This window comes from Nyctereutes procyonoides, unplaced genomic scaffold (genome assembly GCF_905146905.1).
Source record: "Nyctereutes procyonoides isolate TBG_1078 unplaced genomic scaffold, NYPRO_anot_genome, whole genome shotgun sequence".
Classification (NCBI taxonomy): domain Eukaryota; kingdom Metazoa; phylum Chordata; class Mammalia; order Carnivora; family Canidae; genus Nyctereutes; species Nyctereutes procyonoides.
The window spans coordinates 24026252-24038639 of NW_026575030.1; the positions used below are offsets into that span (position 1 = coordinate 24026252).

A 12388-nucleotide genomic window follows, 5' to 3' on the forward strand; every position below is an offset into this window, starting at 1 on the left:
AGGCTTCTGGTTCCTGAGAGGGTACTTTGAAAAGTTGACAGTAACCTATGTTTTTTAATTAATTGTCTATGCGATAATATCCTAAAAATATTTTGAGATTAGCAGAATTTTTCATGCTATTACTTTGCTATTCCTCTTATAATCCCTCTGTAGATTTTGTTTCACTTCTATTATTAAGGTTCTTTCAGTCCAACCTAAGCCTACATTTCAGCTGTATTTTGCATTATTTTCCAGTAAAGCTTTTGTTCTACTATAGTGTTTTTCAATTGCAGATGCATATCAGAATTTATTTGGGAATCTTTGAAAGAAAAAAAACAATACCAGAGACCTAGTATATGCTTCAGACTTAATCAAATTCTTTGGAAGGATAGTTGAGGTGTCTGTTTTTCAAAAACCTCTCCCTTGTGGCAGATATTTAACTCACAGAGAGAACCAACCAATCTCAATTATCAATATGAGTGAATGAATATTTAAGATCTTTAAATATAGACTTTATTTTTTAGAACAATTTTAGATATATAACAGAATTGAATGGAAAGTAGAGTTCCCACATACCCCACTACCTTCCCCACCATTAGCATTTGCATCAGATTGGTACATTTGTTATAATGTTATAATGCCATACTGGTATATCATTATCATTCCAGAGTCCATAGTTTTCATTAAGTTTACATTCATTCTTCATGTTATACATATATGTGTTTTGATACATGTATGGTGACAGGTATGCACCATTACAGTATCATACAGAGTAGTTTCTAAATGCCCTAAAAATCTTTTCTGCTGTTGTCTTTATCCCTCCCACCCTACAAACCCCTGGCAACAACCACTGATCTTTTAACTGTTTACATGGTTTTGATTCCAATTATGATTCCTATAATTAGAATCATACCCACCTATTTTTTCAAAAAGTTCTCAATGTAACAGATATAAAATCCTTGTCCCCCACAAAAGGTGGGGAGGAGGGTATTATATTAACTAATCAATCTCCTTTATGGATACTGGAAAAAAATTTTTGTTTTTTTTTTATTTGAAGTATAGCTGACACAATATTGCATTAGTTTCAGGTATACAGCTTAGTGATTCTATAACTCTATACCTGTGCAATGCTTATCACAAGTGTAGCTACTATATTGTCATCTTACAACATTGTTAAAATACTGTTGATTGTATTCCTGAGAAGTTGCTGTACCTTTCATCCCCGTGACTTAGTCATTTCATAATTGGAAGGCCGTATCTCCCACTCCCCTTTACCTCTTTTGCCCATTTCTCCACTCCCCTTCCCCTCTGGCTAACCACCAGTTTGTTCTTTATGGGTTGGTTTTGCTTTTTGTTTTGTTTGTTTTTTTAGATTCCACATATAAGTGAAATCATACTGTCTTTCTGTGAGTTTTTTCACTTAGTATAATATCCTCTAGGTCCATTCATGTTGTTGTAAGTGGCAAGGTCTCTCTCTTTTTTGTTGGCAGAGTAATATTCCATTGTATATATATACACCACGTCTTCTTTATCCATTCATCTATCAATGGACACTTAGGTTCCTTCCATATCTTGGCTATTATAAACAGTGCTGCAATAAACATAGGGCTGCATGTATTTTTTAGAATGAGTGTTTCCATTTCCTTTGGGTAAATACCCAGTAGTGGAATTACTGGATTATTTGGTGATTCTACTTTTAGTTTTTTGAGGAACCTCTAAACTGTTTTCTACAGTGGCTGCATCAGTTTGCATTTTCACCAACAGCGCATAAGGGTTCCTTTTTTTTCACATCTTCTCAAGACAACACTTGTTTCTTGTGTTCCTGGAACTAGCTATTATGGCAGGTGTTAGGTAATCTCTCATTGTGATTTTGATTTAGTGGTGTAGAAATTTTTAAGAAAATATTAACGTGTGTAGAAATTTTAAAGAAAATGTTAATATAGAGTTTAAAAGGATGAAGCACAATGACTGTTTATTCCAAGAATCATTCAATATTAAGAAATCTATTAATATCTCACCATATTAAAGTAGATAAAGTGGACCATTTTAATAACTGCCAAAAAGTCATTTGATAAAATCCACATATTTCGGGTTTTAAAAACTAGTAAAATAGATATGAATAGCTGGTACTTAGATGTTATTTTTTTAAAGTATCTCAAAACAGTTCTGCAACACAACTGGAGCTCGTAGATTGCTGGTAGGACTGCATGATGGTACAGCCACTTTGAAAAACTGTTTGATGATCTTATATAGTTAAACATATTTTTACCATATGACCCAACAGTGTCATCCTAGGTTTTTGCCCAAGAAGAATGAAAATACTTGTTCATACAAAACCCATATATGGGGCAGCTTGGTGGCTCAGTGGTTTAGCGCCACCTTCAGCCCAGGGCCTGATCCTGGAGACCCGGGATGGAGTCCCACGTCGGGCTCCCTGCATGGAGCCTGCTTCTCCCTCTGCCTGTGTCTCTGCCTCTCTCTCTCTGTGTCTCTCATGAATAAATAAATAAAATCTTAAAAATCCATATGTGAATGTTTATATAGTGGCCTATTCGTCCTCACCAAAAACTGCAAACAACTCTAATGTCTGTCATCTGGTGAACAGAAAAAAATGTGGGATACAGTTCAGCATTAGAAGGAATATGAATGACTGCTGGATGAAACAACATTGATGAATCTCAGATTAGTTAATAGTGACTGAAAGAAGCAGGTTACATACTGGATAGTTCCATTTATTTTACATTCTGGAAAATGCAAAACTGTAGGGACAGAAAATAAATCATTGAGTGCCTGAGGTTTGGGGACAGAGTGGATTTACTAGAAAAGACCTCAAAGAACTTTTCTTAGTTAAAAAAAAAAAATGTTCTCTATTTGTAATGGTGTTTACTTAAATGTTAAGTTTTACTGTGTGTGTAAATTATAAATAATACCTCAGTAAACCAGGCTTAAAAAAAAAATACCCCAGTATCATGTTTAGTAACAAAACACTAGACCTGGATCAAGACCAGAAATGAGATAAAAATGCCTGCTATAACCTTAGTTGCTTAACATTGTAACTTTGTCCTGGAAGTACTAGTCCAATATTTTAAAACAAGAAGTGAAATTTAATACAAGCATTAGAATGGAGGAGGCAAAAGTTAGAATTTTTTAGAGATGTTAAATATGGGATCCCTGGGTGGCGCAGCGGTTTGGTGCCTGCCTTTGGCCCAGGGCGCGATCCTGGAGACCCCGGATCGAATCCCACGTTGGGCTCCTGGTGCATGGAGCCTGCTTCTCCCTCTGCCTGTGTCTCTGCCTCTCTCTCTCTCTCTCTCTCTGTGACTATCATAAATAAATAAAAATTAAAAAAAAAAAGATGTTAAATATCCGGAGTGCCAGCTGAAAGACTTAATTCTTTGGCTGGCTTAAAAAAATTAATATATGTATAGTAATGAGTAATTTTTTCACATATAGACAGTAGCCAGTTAGAATATGATGGAAGAAAATTTCACATCTGTGATTGCAACAAAAAAGATAAGTGGAAATATATGTTTAATTCTTGACCAGGAAGACAGTATTGTAAAAATGTTGAGTTTCCTTAATCTATGATTAGAATGTTATCTGAATATCCAATGACTATTTTTTTCTTCAGACAAAAAAGATTGGTTTAAGTGTTCTTAAATTTTTTGGCCTGGGAACTTCTTTACACTCTTAACTTATTGAGGACCCCAAGGAACTTTTTATGTTGTTGTTTTATATCTGTTATTTACTGTATTAGAAATTAAAAAACTAAAACTCAGAAATAAATAGCACACATTCTATTAGGCATCATAGTAATGATGTCATCACATCATGAAACTTCTGAAAAACTTTGAAAGTGAAAAAGCACATGTAACATCTTAGTGTTATGAAAATAGTTTTCATGAAAAACATTTTTCACATAGAATATTGTAAGTATGGAAAAGTTTGAATCAATCTTGTGTTAACAGTAATAGTTGTGGGGAACTGATGCATGCATATTCACTGGTGTACTTTGGTGCAGTATTTTAGAGGGTGTTTTGACTATCAAAATTTTAAGTGCACATACTTTAGACCTTTAGGTTCCACTGTTTATTCATGATTGGATATAATTGCAGAATATGTGCAAATACATGAAGGAGAATATTGGTTACAGCATTGTTTGTGATAGAAAATTGGAGACAAGCTTAATTGTCAGTGATGTTTAGAGTCTGGTCATTATGGTATAAAAATTACTATATTAAAAATAATTTAACTCTATAGGCATTATATGGAAGATTGTCCAGAATTGAAGCAAACATGCAGAATTGTGTGTATAATTTCCCATCAGTATACTATAAAAACCAAAAGGGTATATGTATTTTCTAATGTTTGTCCTTTAATTTGTACTCTTGTGGGTATTTCTCTTTTAACTGCTGAAATTCTATTCTTCAGAACATAGCTGAAACACCATCTTCTCTATAAAGTTATACCTCATCACTTTAGTCAGAAGAGATCTTTTTTTGAACCTTTAGAGCTATTTATAGCCATTTCTTCATTACACAAATATCAGGTGTGAGCTATATATGGGTTAGAGGGAGTATGCTTTCATCTTACTTCTCTTCACCTTATAAGGTAATATGCCCATTGTGCAATTGAGGAAACCAAGACTCCCAGAACTTTAGTATTTCTATATCATGGTGCTAGGAAGTAAATTTGAAAACAGGGCTTTAAGGCCAGCCTCTTCTCCGGACTTGCTTCTTATGTTACTTTAATAAAAAGAAGAAAGTGGATAACAGTTTTGTATGAACATTTTTTCCTTTTAGGTTCTTTTTCATATTTAAATTTTTTTTTGCTTTAATTTCAAACTTACAGGCCTTTCAAGAAGTGTACAAAGGTCTCCTTTTTACTCTTCAACCCCATTCCTCAGTCATTCATTTTACTTTTTACTCCATTTGTTTTATCATTTATTTTTTCTCCCTGTATATGTGTATTCCTAACATTGCCTTTCCTTAATTGTGTGCCCTTCCAGCTCCATGTTGAGTACAGGCTTCCAATTACTGAAGTCTAATTGGTTTTTGGTATTGTTAATCTTTATCCAGGTCTTGCCCTGTTCCCATAGGCTTTCTCCTTTCTTTGACCTAAAGCTTCTGATTCTTGAACTTGGGTCATCATTTTAGCACTGCCTATTATTATGCTATATTGTGATATTTCAGAGCCAAAATGCTACTTGCTTCAGGAATGCAGCTTTTTTTCTCTAGATCATTTCTCAGCAGTGTTAAATGGTTCCTTTAGAATTATTTGCAGATTCTTATCTGTATTGCCTCTGCCTTTCAGTCTGATAAAGCTCAATCTGACAAAATACCGCTGGGTGTATATATTAGTCTGCTTGGGCCACCATAAAAAATACAGATTGGGCGTCTTAAACAACAGAAATTCATTTTATCCCAGTTCTGGAGGCTAGAAGTCCGTGATCAAGGTGCCAACAGGGTTGGTTTCTGGTAGGGCTTCTCTTCCTGACATGGGGATGACCATCTTCTCACTGTAATCTTTTTTGTGTTTGTACATAGAGGGTGGGTTGGAGAAAGAGCTCTCTTGTGTCTCTTCCTCTTCTTGTAAGGACACTAGTCCATACTGGATTAGGACCCCACTCTTATGACCTCATTTAACCTTAATTACCTCCTTAAAGGCCCCGTATCCAAATATAGTCATTATGGAAGTTAGGGCTTCAGTATATAGTTGGTAGAGGGCGAGCACAGTTCAGTCAATAACAGTAGAACATCAGGTTTATAATCAGGAACCTAGGTTCCTATCCTTGCTGTATGTTGTATTAAGTGTCACTTAACCTCTTTTAGCATCCTGAATCCTTAACTTTAAAGAATGAGAATAGTAATTTCTTGCCTTGAATGTTTGTTAAGACATTTAGGTAGTGTAGATGTTACAGCATGGCACATTATAAATCAAATGATTCTCATTTGCTTGCGGTAAAATCATCTTAAAAATCACTGTTTTGTGAATTCCAGCCTGACAGCACAAAGAGTGCTATAGACCCATTCCCTAGTAAAATTGGGGAAAACTTGAAAAACAACTATTTAAAGTGTCTGGAAATGCTTCTAGGTCATATTAAATGAAGAGCTTCCAATTGGAGGGAAGGTTTTTTTTGGGAGGAGCAGGGCATCAGTTTTCTCATCTTACCCCCAGCTGCTTGCTGCTGAGGCTAGGTTCTGGGTTCAGAGAACTGCATTGTGTCCAGTCCCCAGTTGTGGAACAGAGACCCTACCTGAGTGCAGAGCTGCTGGGAACACTGGGGAATAGATTATTTTTTTCTGTTTTATAAGGTGGTGATTCCATGTCAGAATAGGCCAGCTGAGAAAACCTCAGGCTGCTGGAAAACCTCACCCGTACTCAGGCTGCTGGAAAACCTCACAACAAAATACTCTGCTCCTATAGGGTGTATCTTTCAGAGAAGTGTGCTGTCTGTACTCCCGGTTTAAGGGAGAAGATTTAAGATTTAAGGTCAGAGATTTGGTTGGATGGTTAGGGGGAGAAGCAGGTTACAATCTTTTCTTCAGGAAATTGACTTACAAGAGAATCCTGATAAGAATAATAGCTGATTTCTCAGGAGAAACAGTGGAGGCCAGAGGCAGTGTAAAAATATAGTCTAAGTACTCAAAGACAAATACAGTCATCCAAAAATCCTATATATCCAGCAAAGCTCTTTTTAAAAATGATAATGAAATGGGATGCCTGGATGGCCCAGTTGGTTAAGCATTTGCCTTTGGCTCAGGTCATGATCTCCGGGTTCTGGGATCAAGCCCTGCATTGGGCTTCCTGCTAGCCAGGGAGTCTGCTTCTCTCTCTCTCTGTCTGCCTCGTGCCCTCCCTCCCTTCCTCTGCCCCTCATCCACTGCTCATACTCTCTCTCTCAAATCAATAAAATCTTTTTTTTTTAAAAAGATAATGAAATGAAGATTTTCCCAGATAAAGAGGAACTGAGAGAGTTTATTACTAGCAGACCCACCTTGCAAGAATGCCGAAGGAAGTTCTTTAGGCTAAAAGCAAGTGATCCCAGATGGCAATTTGAATCTATATGAACAGAGAGTACCAGTAAAGATAATTATGTAATTTTAAAAGAATATAACCACATATTTCTTTTTCCTTTTTAGTCAGAACTGATTTAAAAAGCAGTGTGTGGGGTGTATGGGTGGTGAGGTTGATTAGGCGTCTGATTCTCGGTTATGCTTAGGTCACAATCACAGGGTCATGAGATGGAGCCCTGTATTGGACTTGAGCTCAGTGCGGAGTCCACTTCACATTCTCTCAGAATCTGCTCTTCCCACTTGTGCTCACATGCTCTCTCTAAAATCAGTCAATCTATTTTTTTTAAAGGCAGTTGTGTAAAATAATATGAATACAATGTGTTCTTGGGCCTGTAAGGTATAGAAATTCCTATTTGTAATATATCTGTCAGCACATAGGAGGTGATGGAGGCAAAGCTAAGGAAGTGACTATAGGTGGTAAAGTCATAATTACAATATGGTGCGTTGGTGGATTTGTAATATTAAATAGAATATGTATCACAGTCAATATCATCAAATGGAGGAAAAGGCAATAAAGCGTAACATTTCTATATCTTCCTGGAAGTTATTAAGCTAGTAGAAGTCTGAAGCTATTCTTAAGTCTGTAGTTAAAATATGTATGGTAAGTCCTTGAGCAGCCACTAGGGGGAAATGCCAAAAAAAAAAAAATACAGTGAAAAGGTCATTAAATTTAAGTGCTTCATTAGAAAATATTCACTTAATGCAAAAAAGTAAATAGCAGTCAAAGAGTAATAAATGAATAAAAAAAGGACATGAGACATAGAAAATGAAAAAAGTCACAAATCAAATATATCAATAATAACATTAAACATGAATTGATTAAAGTATATATATAATAAGGCAGAGATTGTCAGGGTATCCAACTATATGCTCTCTATAAGAGGTTTACTTTAAGTTTAAAGATACAAGTACAGAGGCCCACGGAAGCGGCGCCGGGGCGGGCGGAGCGGAAAGCTGCGGTTTTCCTTGGCAGGACCGTCTCCACAGCAGCCTTTGTTTGCCCTTGAGCCCGCCGTGAAGCACGGGGAGGGCTCTAGTTCGGAGTGAAAATAATACCTGAGTGAAAATAATACCTGCGAGGATAAGAGCTGCTCACAGAGAGATGAGTAAAGTACTTCCCTGTGCAGACGCGCCGGCCCCCGCCAGCGCCTGGGTGGCTCAGGGGCTGGGCGTCGGCCTCCGGCGCGTGGCGGGTCCTGGGCGCGGGATCGAGGCCCTCCCCGGGCGCCCTGCGTGCAGCGCGCTTTAAATGAGGCCTTTTTAAAAAAATAATAATACTATAATGATGACGAAAAAAAAATAAAGATACAAGTACATTGAAAGTATAAGGATGGAAAAAGATCTATTAGGCAAACAACAACCAAAAGAAAGGAGTGGCTACACGAATATCAGAAAAAATAGATATTAAAACAAAAAATGTTACTAGAAATATAGAGGGATGAAAGAGTCCGTCTACTAGAAAGATAAAAATTATAAATATATATGTATCTAATAGCACCAAAATACAAGAAACAAAACCTGACAGAAATGAAGAGAAAAATAGACAATTTAGCAATAATGGTTGGGTGACTGCAATATCCCACTTTTAGTAATGCATATAAAACAACCAGGCATAAGATCAACAAAGAAACCACACTATAAACCAACTAGTGCTAATAGGTATCTGTAGAGCAAACCACCACCCAGCAACAATAGAATATATATTCTTCTCAAGTGAATGTGGGACATTTTCAAGGATAAGCCATATGCTAGGCCACAAAACAAATCTTAAAAGGATTGAAATAGTACAAAGGTTGTCCTCTGAACACAGTGGAAAGAAATTAGAAATCACTGACAGAAAGTTGGGAAACTCACAAATATATGGAAATTAACATACTTCTGAATAACCAGGAGGTCAAAAAACAAATGGAAAGAGACATCAGAAAATACTTTGAGATAAATGAAAATGAAGTTACCACCTAAGAAAACTTACGGGATATAGTTAAAGAGTGCTTATAGGGAAACTTTTAGTAATAAATGCTGTTAAAAAGAAGAAAGATCTCAAATCAAGAAGCAATGAAAAACTGGTTCTTTGAAAAGATCAATAAAATTAGCAGACCTTTAGTCAGATTGACATAGAAAAAAAAGAGGACTTAAATTACTAGAATCAGAAATAAAACAGAGAACATTACTACTGGGATTACAAAATGGAAAGGATGATAAAGGAATACTATGAACTGTATGCCAATAAGTTAAATAGCTTAGATAAAATAGACATTTAAAAAGATTTATTTTAGCGCACACATGAGATGGAGGGAGGAGCAGTGGGAGAAGGGGAGAGAGAATCTCTAGCATACTCCCCAGTAAGTGTGGAGCCTGATAACAGGATTCAATCTCATGAGATTCTAAGATCACGAGATCTTGACCTGAGCCAAAATCAAGTGTCAGATGCCCAACCAACTGAGCCACCAGGTGTCCCTAAATTGGACAGATTTTTAGAAAGATACTGAAATTAACTTACATAGACAAATTGAATAGACTTATAGCAAGTGAATAGATTGAATTAATCATAAAGCTACCCACAAAGAAAAGCCCAGGCCTGTATGGCTTCACTGCTGAATTCTGTCAAACACTTAAAGAAAAATTAATGCTAACTCTTCCTAGAAATTGAGAGGGGGAACACTTCCCAACTTATTTTATGAAGCTAGTATTAGTATTATCCTGATAGCAAAGACATCACAAGAAAACTACAGACCATTATGTTTTATGAAGATGGAGACAAAAATCCTCAAATTGTTAGCAAAGCTAATTCACCAGCATATAAAAAGAATTTTGCACCATGACCAAGTGGCATTTATCCCAGAAATGCAAGATTAGTGTAAAATTCACAAACCAATTAATATATCAGGAAATAAAAAGCAAAAGCCACATTTGTTCTCACAATAAACACAGAAAAATTTTTTGATAAAATCCATCACACTTTAAATGATAAAAACACTCAAAAAACAAGGAATAGAAGGGAACTTCCTTAACATGAATAAAGGCACCTATGAAAAAATTGAAAGATAACATCATACCTAATGGGGAAAACTGAACACTTTTATAGACTTGTTATGAACAATTCAAAAATGAAATGAAAAAAATTCCATTTACAATAGCATCAAAAGAATTAAAATAGGAATACATTTAACAGAAATATAAAACATTGGGAACTACAAAATTTGTCTTTCAGCAAGGGTGTCAAGACCATTCAGTGGAAAAAGAATAGTCTTTTCAACAAATGGTGCCTGGAACAAATGGGTAGCCATATGTGAAATAATATAGTTGGACCCTTACCTTATACCATAAATAATAATTAACTCAAAGAGGATGACCTAAATGTAAGAGCTAAAACTTTAATTTAGGATAAAGGAAGGAAATTTAGGATTAAGAATACAAACTTTTGTGCTTCAAAAAACACCATTAAGAAAGTGAAAAGAAGGGGCGCCTGGGTGGCTCAGCAGTTAAGTGCCTGCCTTTGGCCCAGGGTATGATCTTGGAGTCCTGGGATCAAGTCCCACATCAGGCTCCCTGTTGGAGCCTGCCTTTTTGTGTTTCTCTCTGTGTCTGTGTCTTTGCCTCTCTGTGTGTGTGTCTCTCAAGAATAAATAAAAATCTTAAAGTAAAAAAAAAAAATCCTATAGAGTGAAGGAAAATATTTAAAAACCGTATATCTGATAAGGGACTTTTTTTTTTTAAAGCATGTGAGAGCGGTAAAGAATTTAAAAATGGGCAAAGAATCTGAATAGGCTTTTTTTTTTTATGGAGGATATACAGTTGGAAAATAAGTATGTGAAAGAACAGCAGACACCAAAAATTGTGATAGTGGAGAAATTGTCAACCCTCATACACTGCTGGTGGGAATGTAAAATAGTGTAGCACTTTGGAAAAATAATTCGGCATTTCCTCAATTAAAGAGTGTTACCCTGTGACCTAGCAATTTGATTTCTAGGTATATTCCAAAGAAAAATGAAAACACATGTCTGAATAAAAACTTGCCTACAGATGTTTATGGAAACATTACCCATAATAGCCAAAAAGTAGAAAGAACTCAAATCTCTATCACTTGATGAGTTGATATATAATGGGGTATATCCATATGATGGGATATTACTCAGCCATAAAAAGGAATAAAGTACTGATATATGTTGCAACATAGATGAACTTTGAAAATATGTTAAGTATGAAGACATTTTTTGATACTGGAGAGTTCACAAAGTTTGTTTCTTGCACACCCTCTTTGAAAGAATTACTGGAGGATATACTTTAGCCATCTAGGATGAGTATAATAAACCTGTACACACAGTACATATATATATATATTACTTTCCTCTCGCAGCAAAAGTCAAAAGGAAAACAAAAATAAAATGCCACAATCCTACCAGGAGGATGGGTTGTGAACAGTATACTTTGGGGAGAAGGGGAAAAGAACTTTACAGATGCTACTTAGATGTTGGTGAAGTTAAAGGATGTATTAAAATTAGTGTTAATCATGTTAGCTTCTGTAGGAGTAGGCTTTCCAAACTACTGGGGAGAGGGAGAGAATCCATGTAAACAGGAAGAGGTGGGGTGAAAGCAATAGAAAAGCACAGGAAAAAAAAGATAACAGTATAAGTAGGAAAAGATGCAAAAGTTGAACTTTTATTACAAGAAGGTATTCAACTTTATCCTTTATCATGATGTGAATCTTCAATCTATATATTAAACCTTTTTCCTTTGAAAAAAAAAAAAAAAGAAAATGTGCTAAGAAGCCAGTCATCACACATATGATTCTCTTCATATGAATTGTTCTAATTAGAAGTGATAGCCAAACAGAATCTTTTTGAGGTGATGAAAATATTAAAAAATTGACTGGTGATGATTTGCATGTAGCTGTGAAAATACATAAAGCTGTTGACATGTACACTTTAGTAAAGGTGTTTAAAAAAGTAGCTATTTCTGGTGTCTCTATGTAGTAAGGCTAAGCTATTAGCATAACAGAACTCTTTACCATAAGCGAAGCTCATTTGTTCTCTTCCTCTCTTTCATTTTTGTAGAAATCATGACTACTCCAGGAAAAGAGAACTTTCGCCTGAAAAGTTACAAAAATAAGTCCCTGAATCCTGATGAGATGCGCAGAAGAAGGGAGGAAGAGGGACTGCAGTTACGCAAGCAGAAAAGAGAAGAGCAGGTAAATCCTTTACTCTTATTTATTTTAAAGAACTTCTGTTTTAAGTCTGAAACCACTCTATTTTAGTTTTGACAGTGCTACATATTTATGTGTGTAAATACATAGCCCTTCCGTCATAAAATCAACGTGTTTTGGGAGTGGGGGA

At 35.8% G+C, this 12388-nt stretch overlaps 1 protein-coding gene across 3 annotated transcripts in view; it reads left to right on the top strand.

Annotated features, from left to right (window-relative positions):
- Nucleotides 1–12388, top strand: part of KPNA1 (karyopherin subunit alpha 1) — a 70807-nt gene that overhangs the window by 11140 nt on the left and 47279 nt on the right. For all 3 annotated transcript variants that reach the window (XM_055316009.1, XM_055316008.1, XM_055316010.1), the window contains one exon: nucleotides 12110–12243. In XM_055316009.1, coding sequence (XP_055171984.1) covers nucleotides 12115–12243 — 129 coding nt within the window. In that variant the 5' untranslated portion in view covers nucleotides 12110–12114. The remainder of the gene's footprint in view (nucleotides 1–12109; nucleotides 12244–12388) is intronic.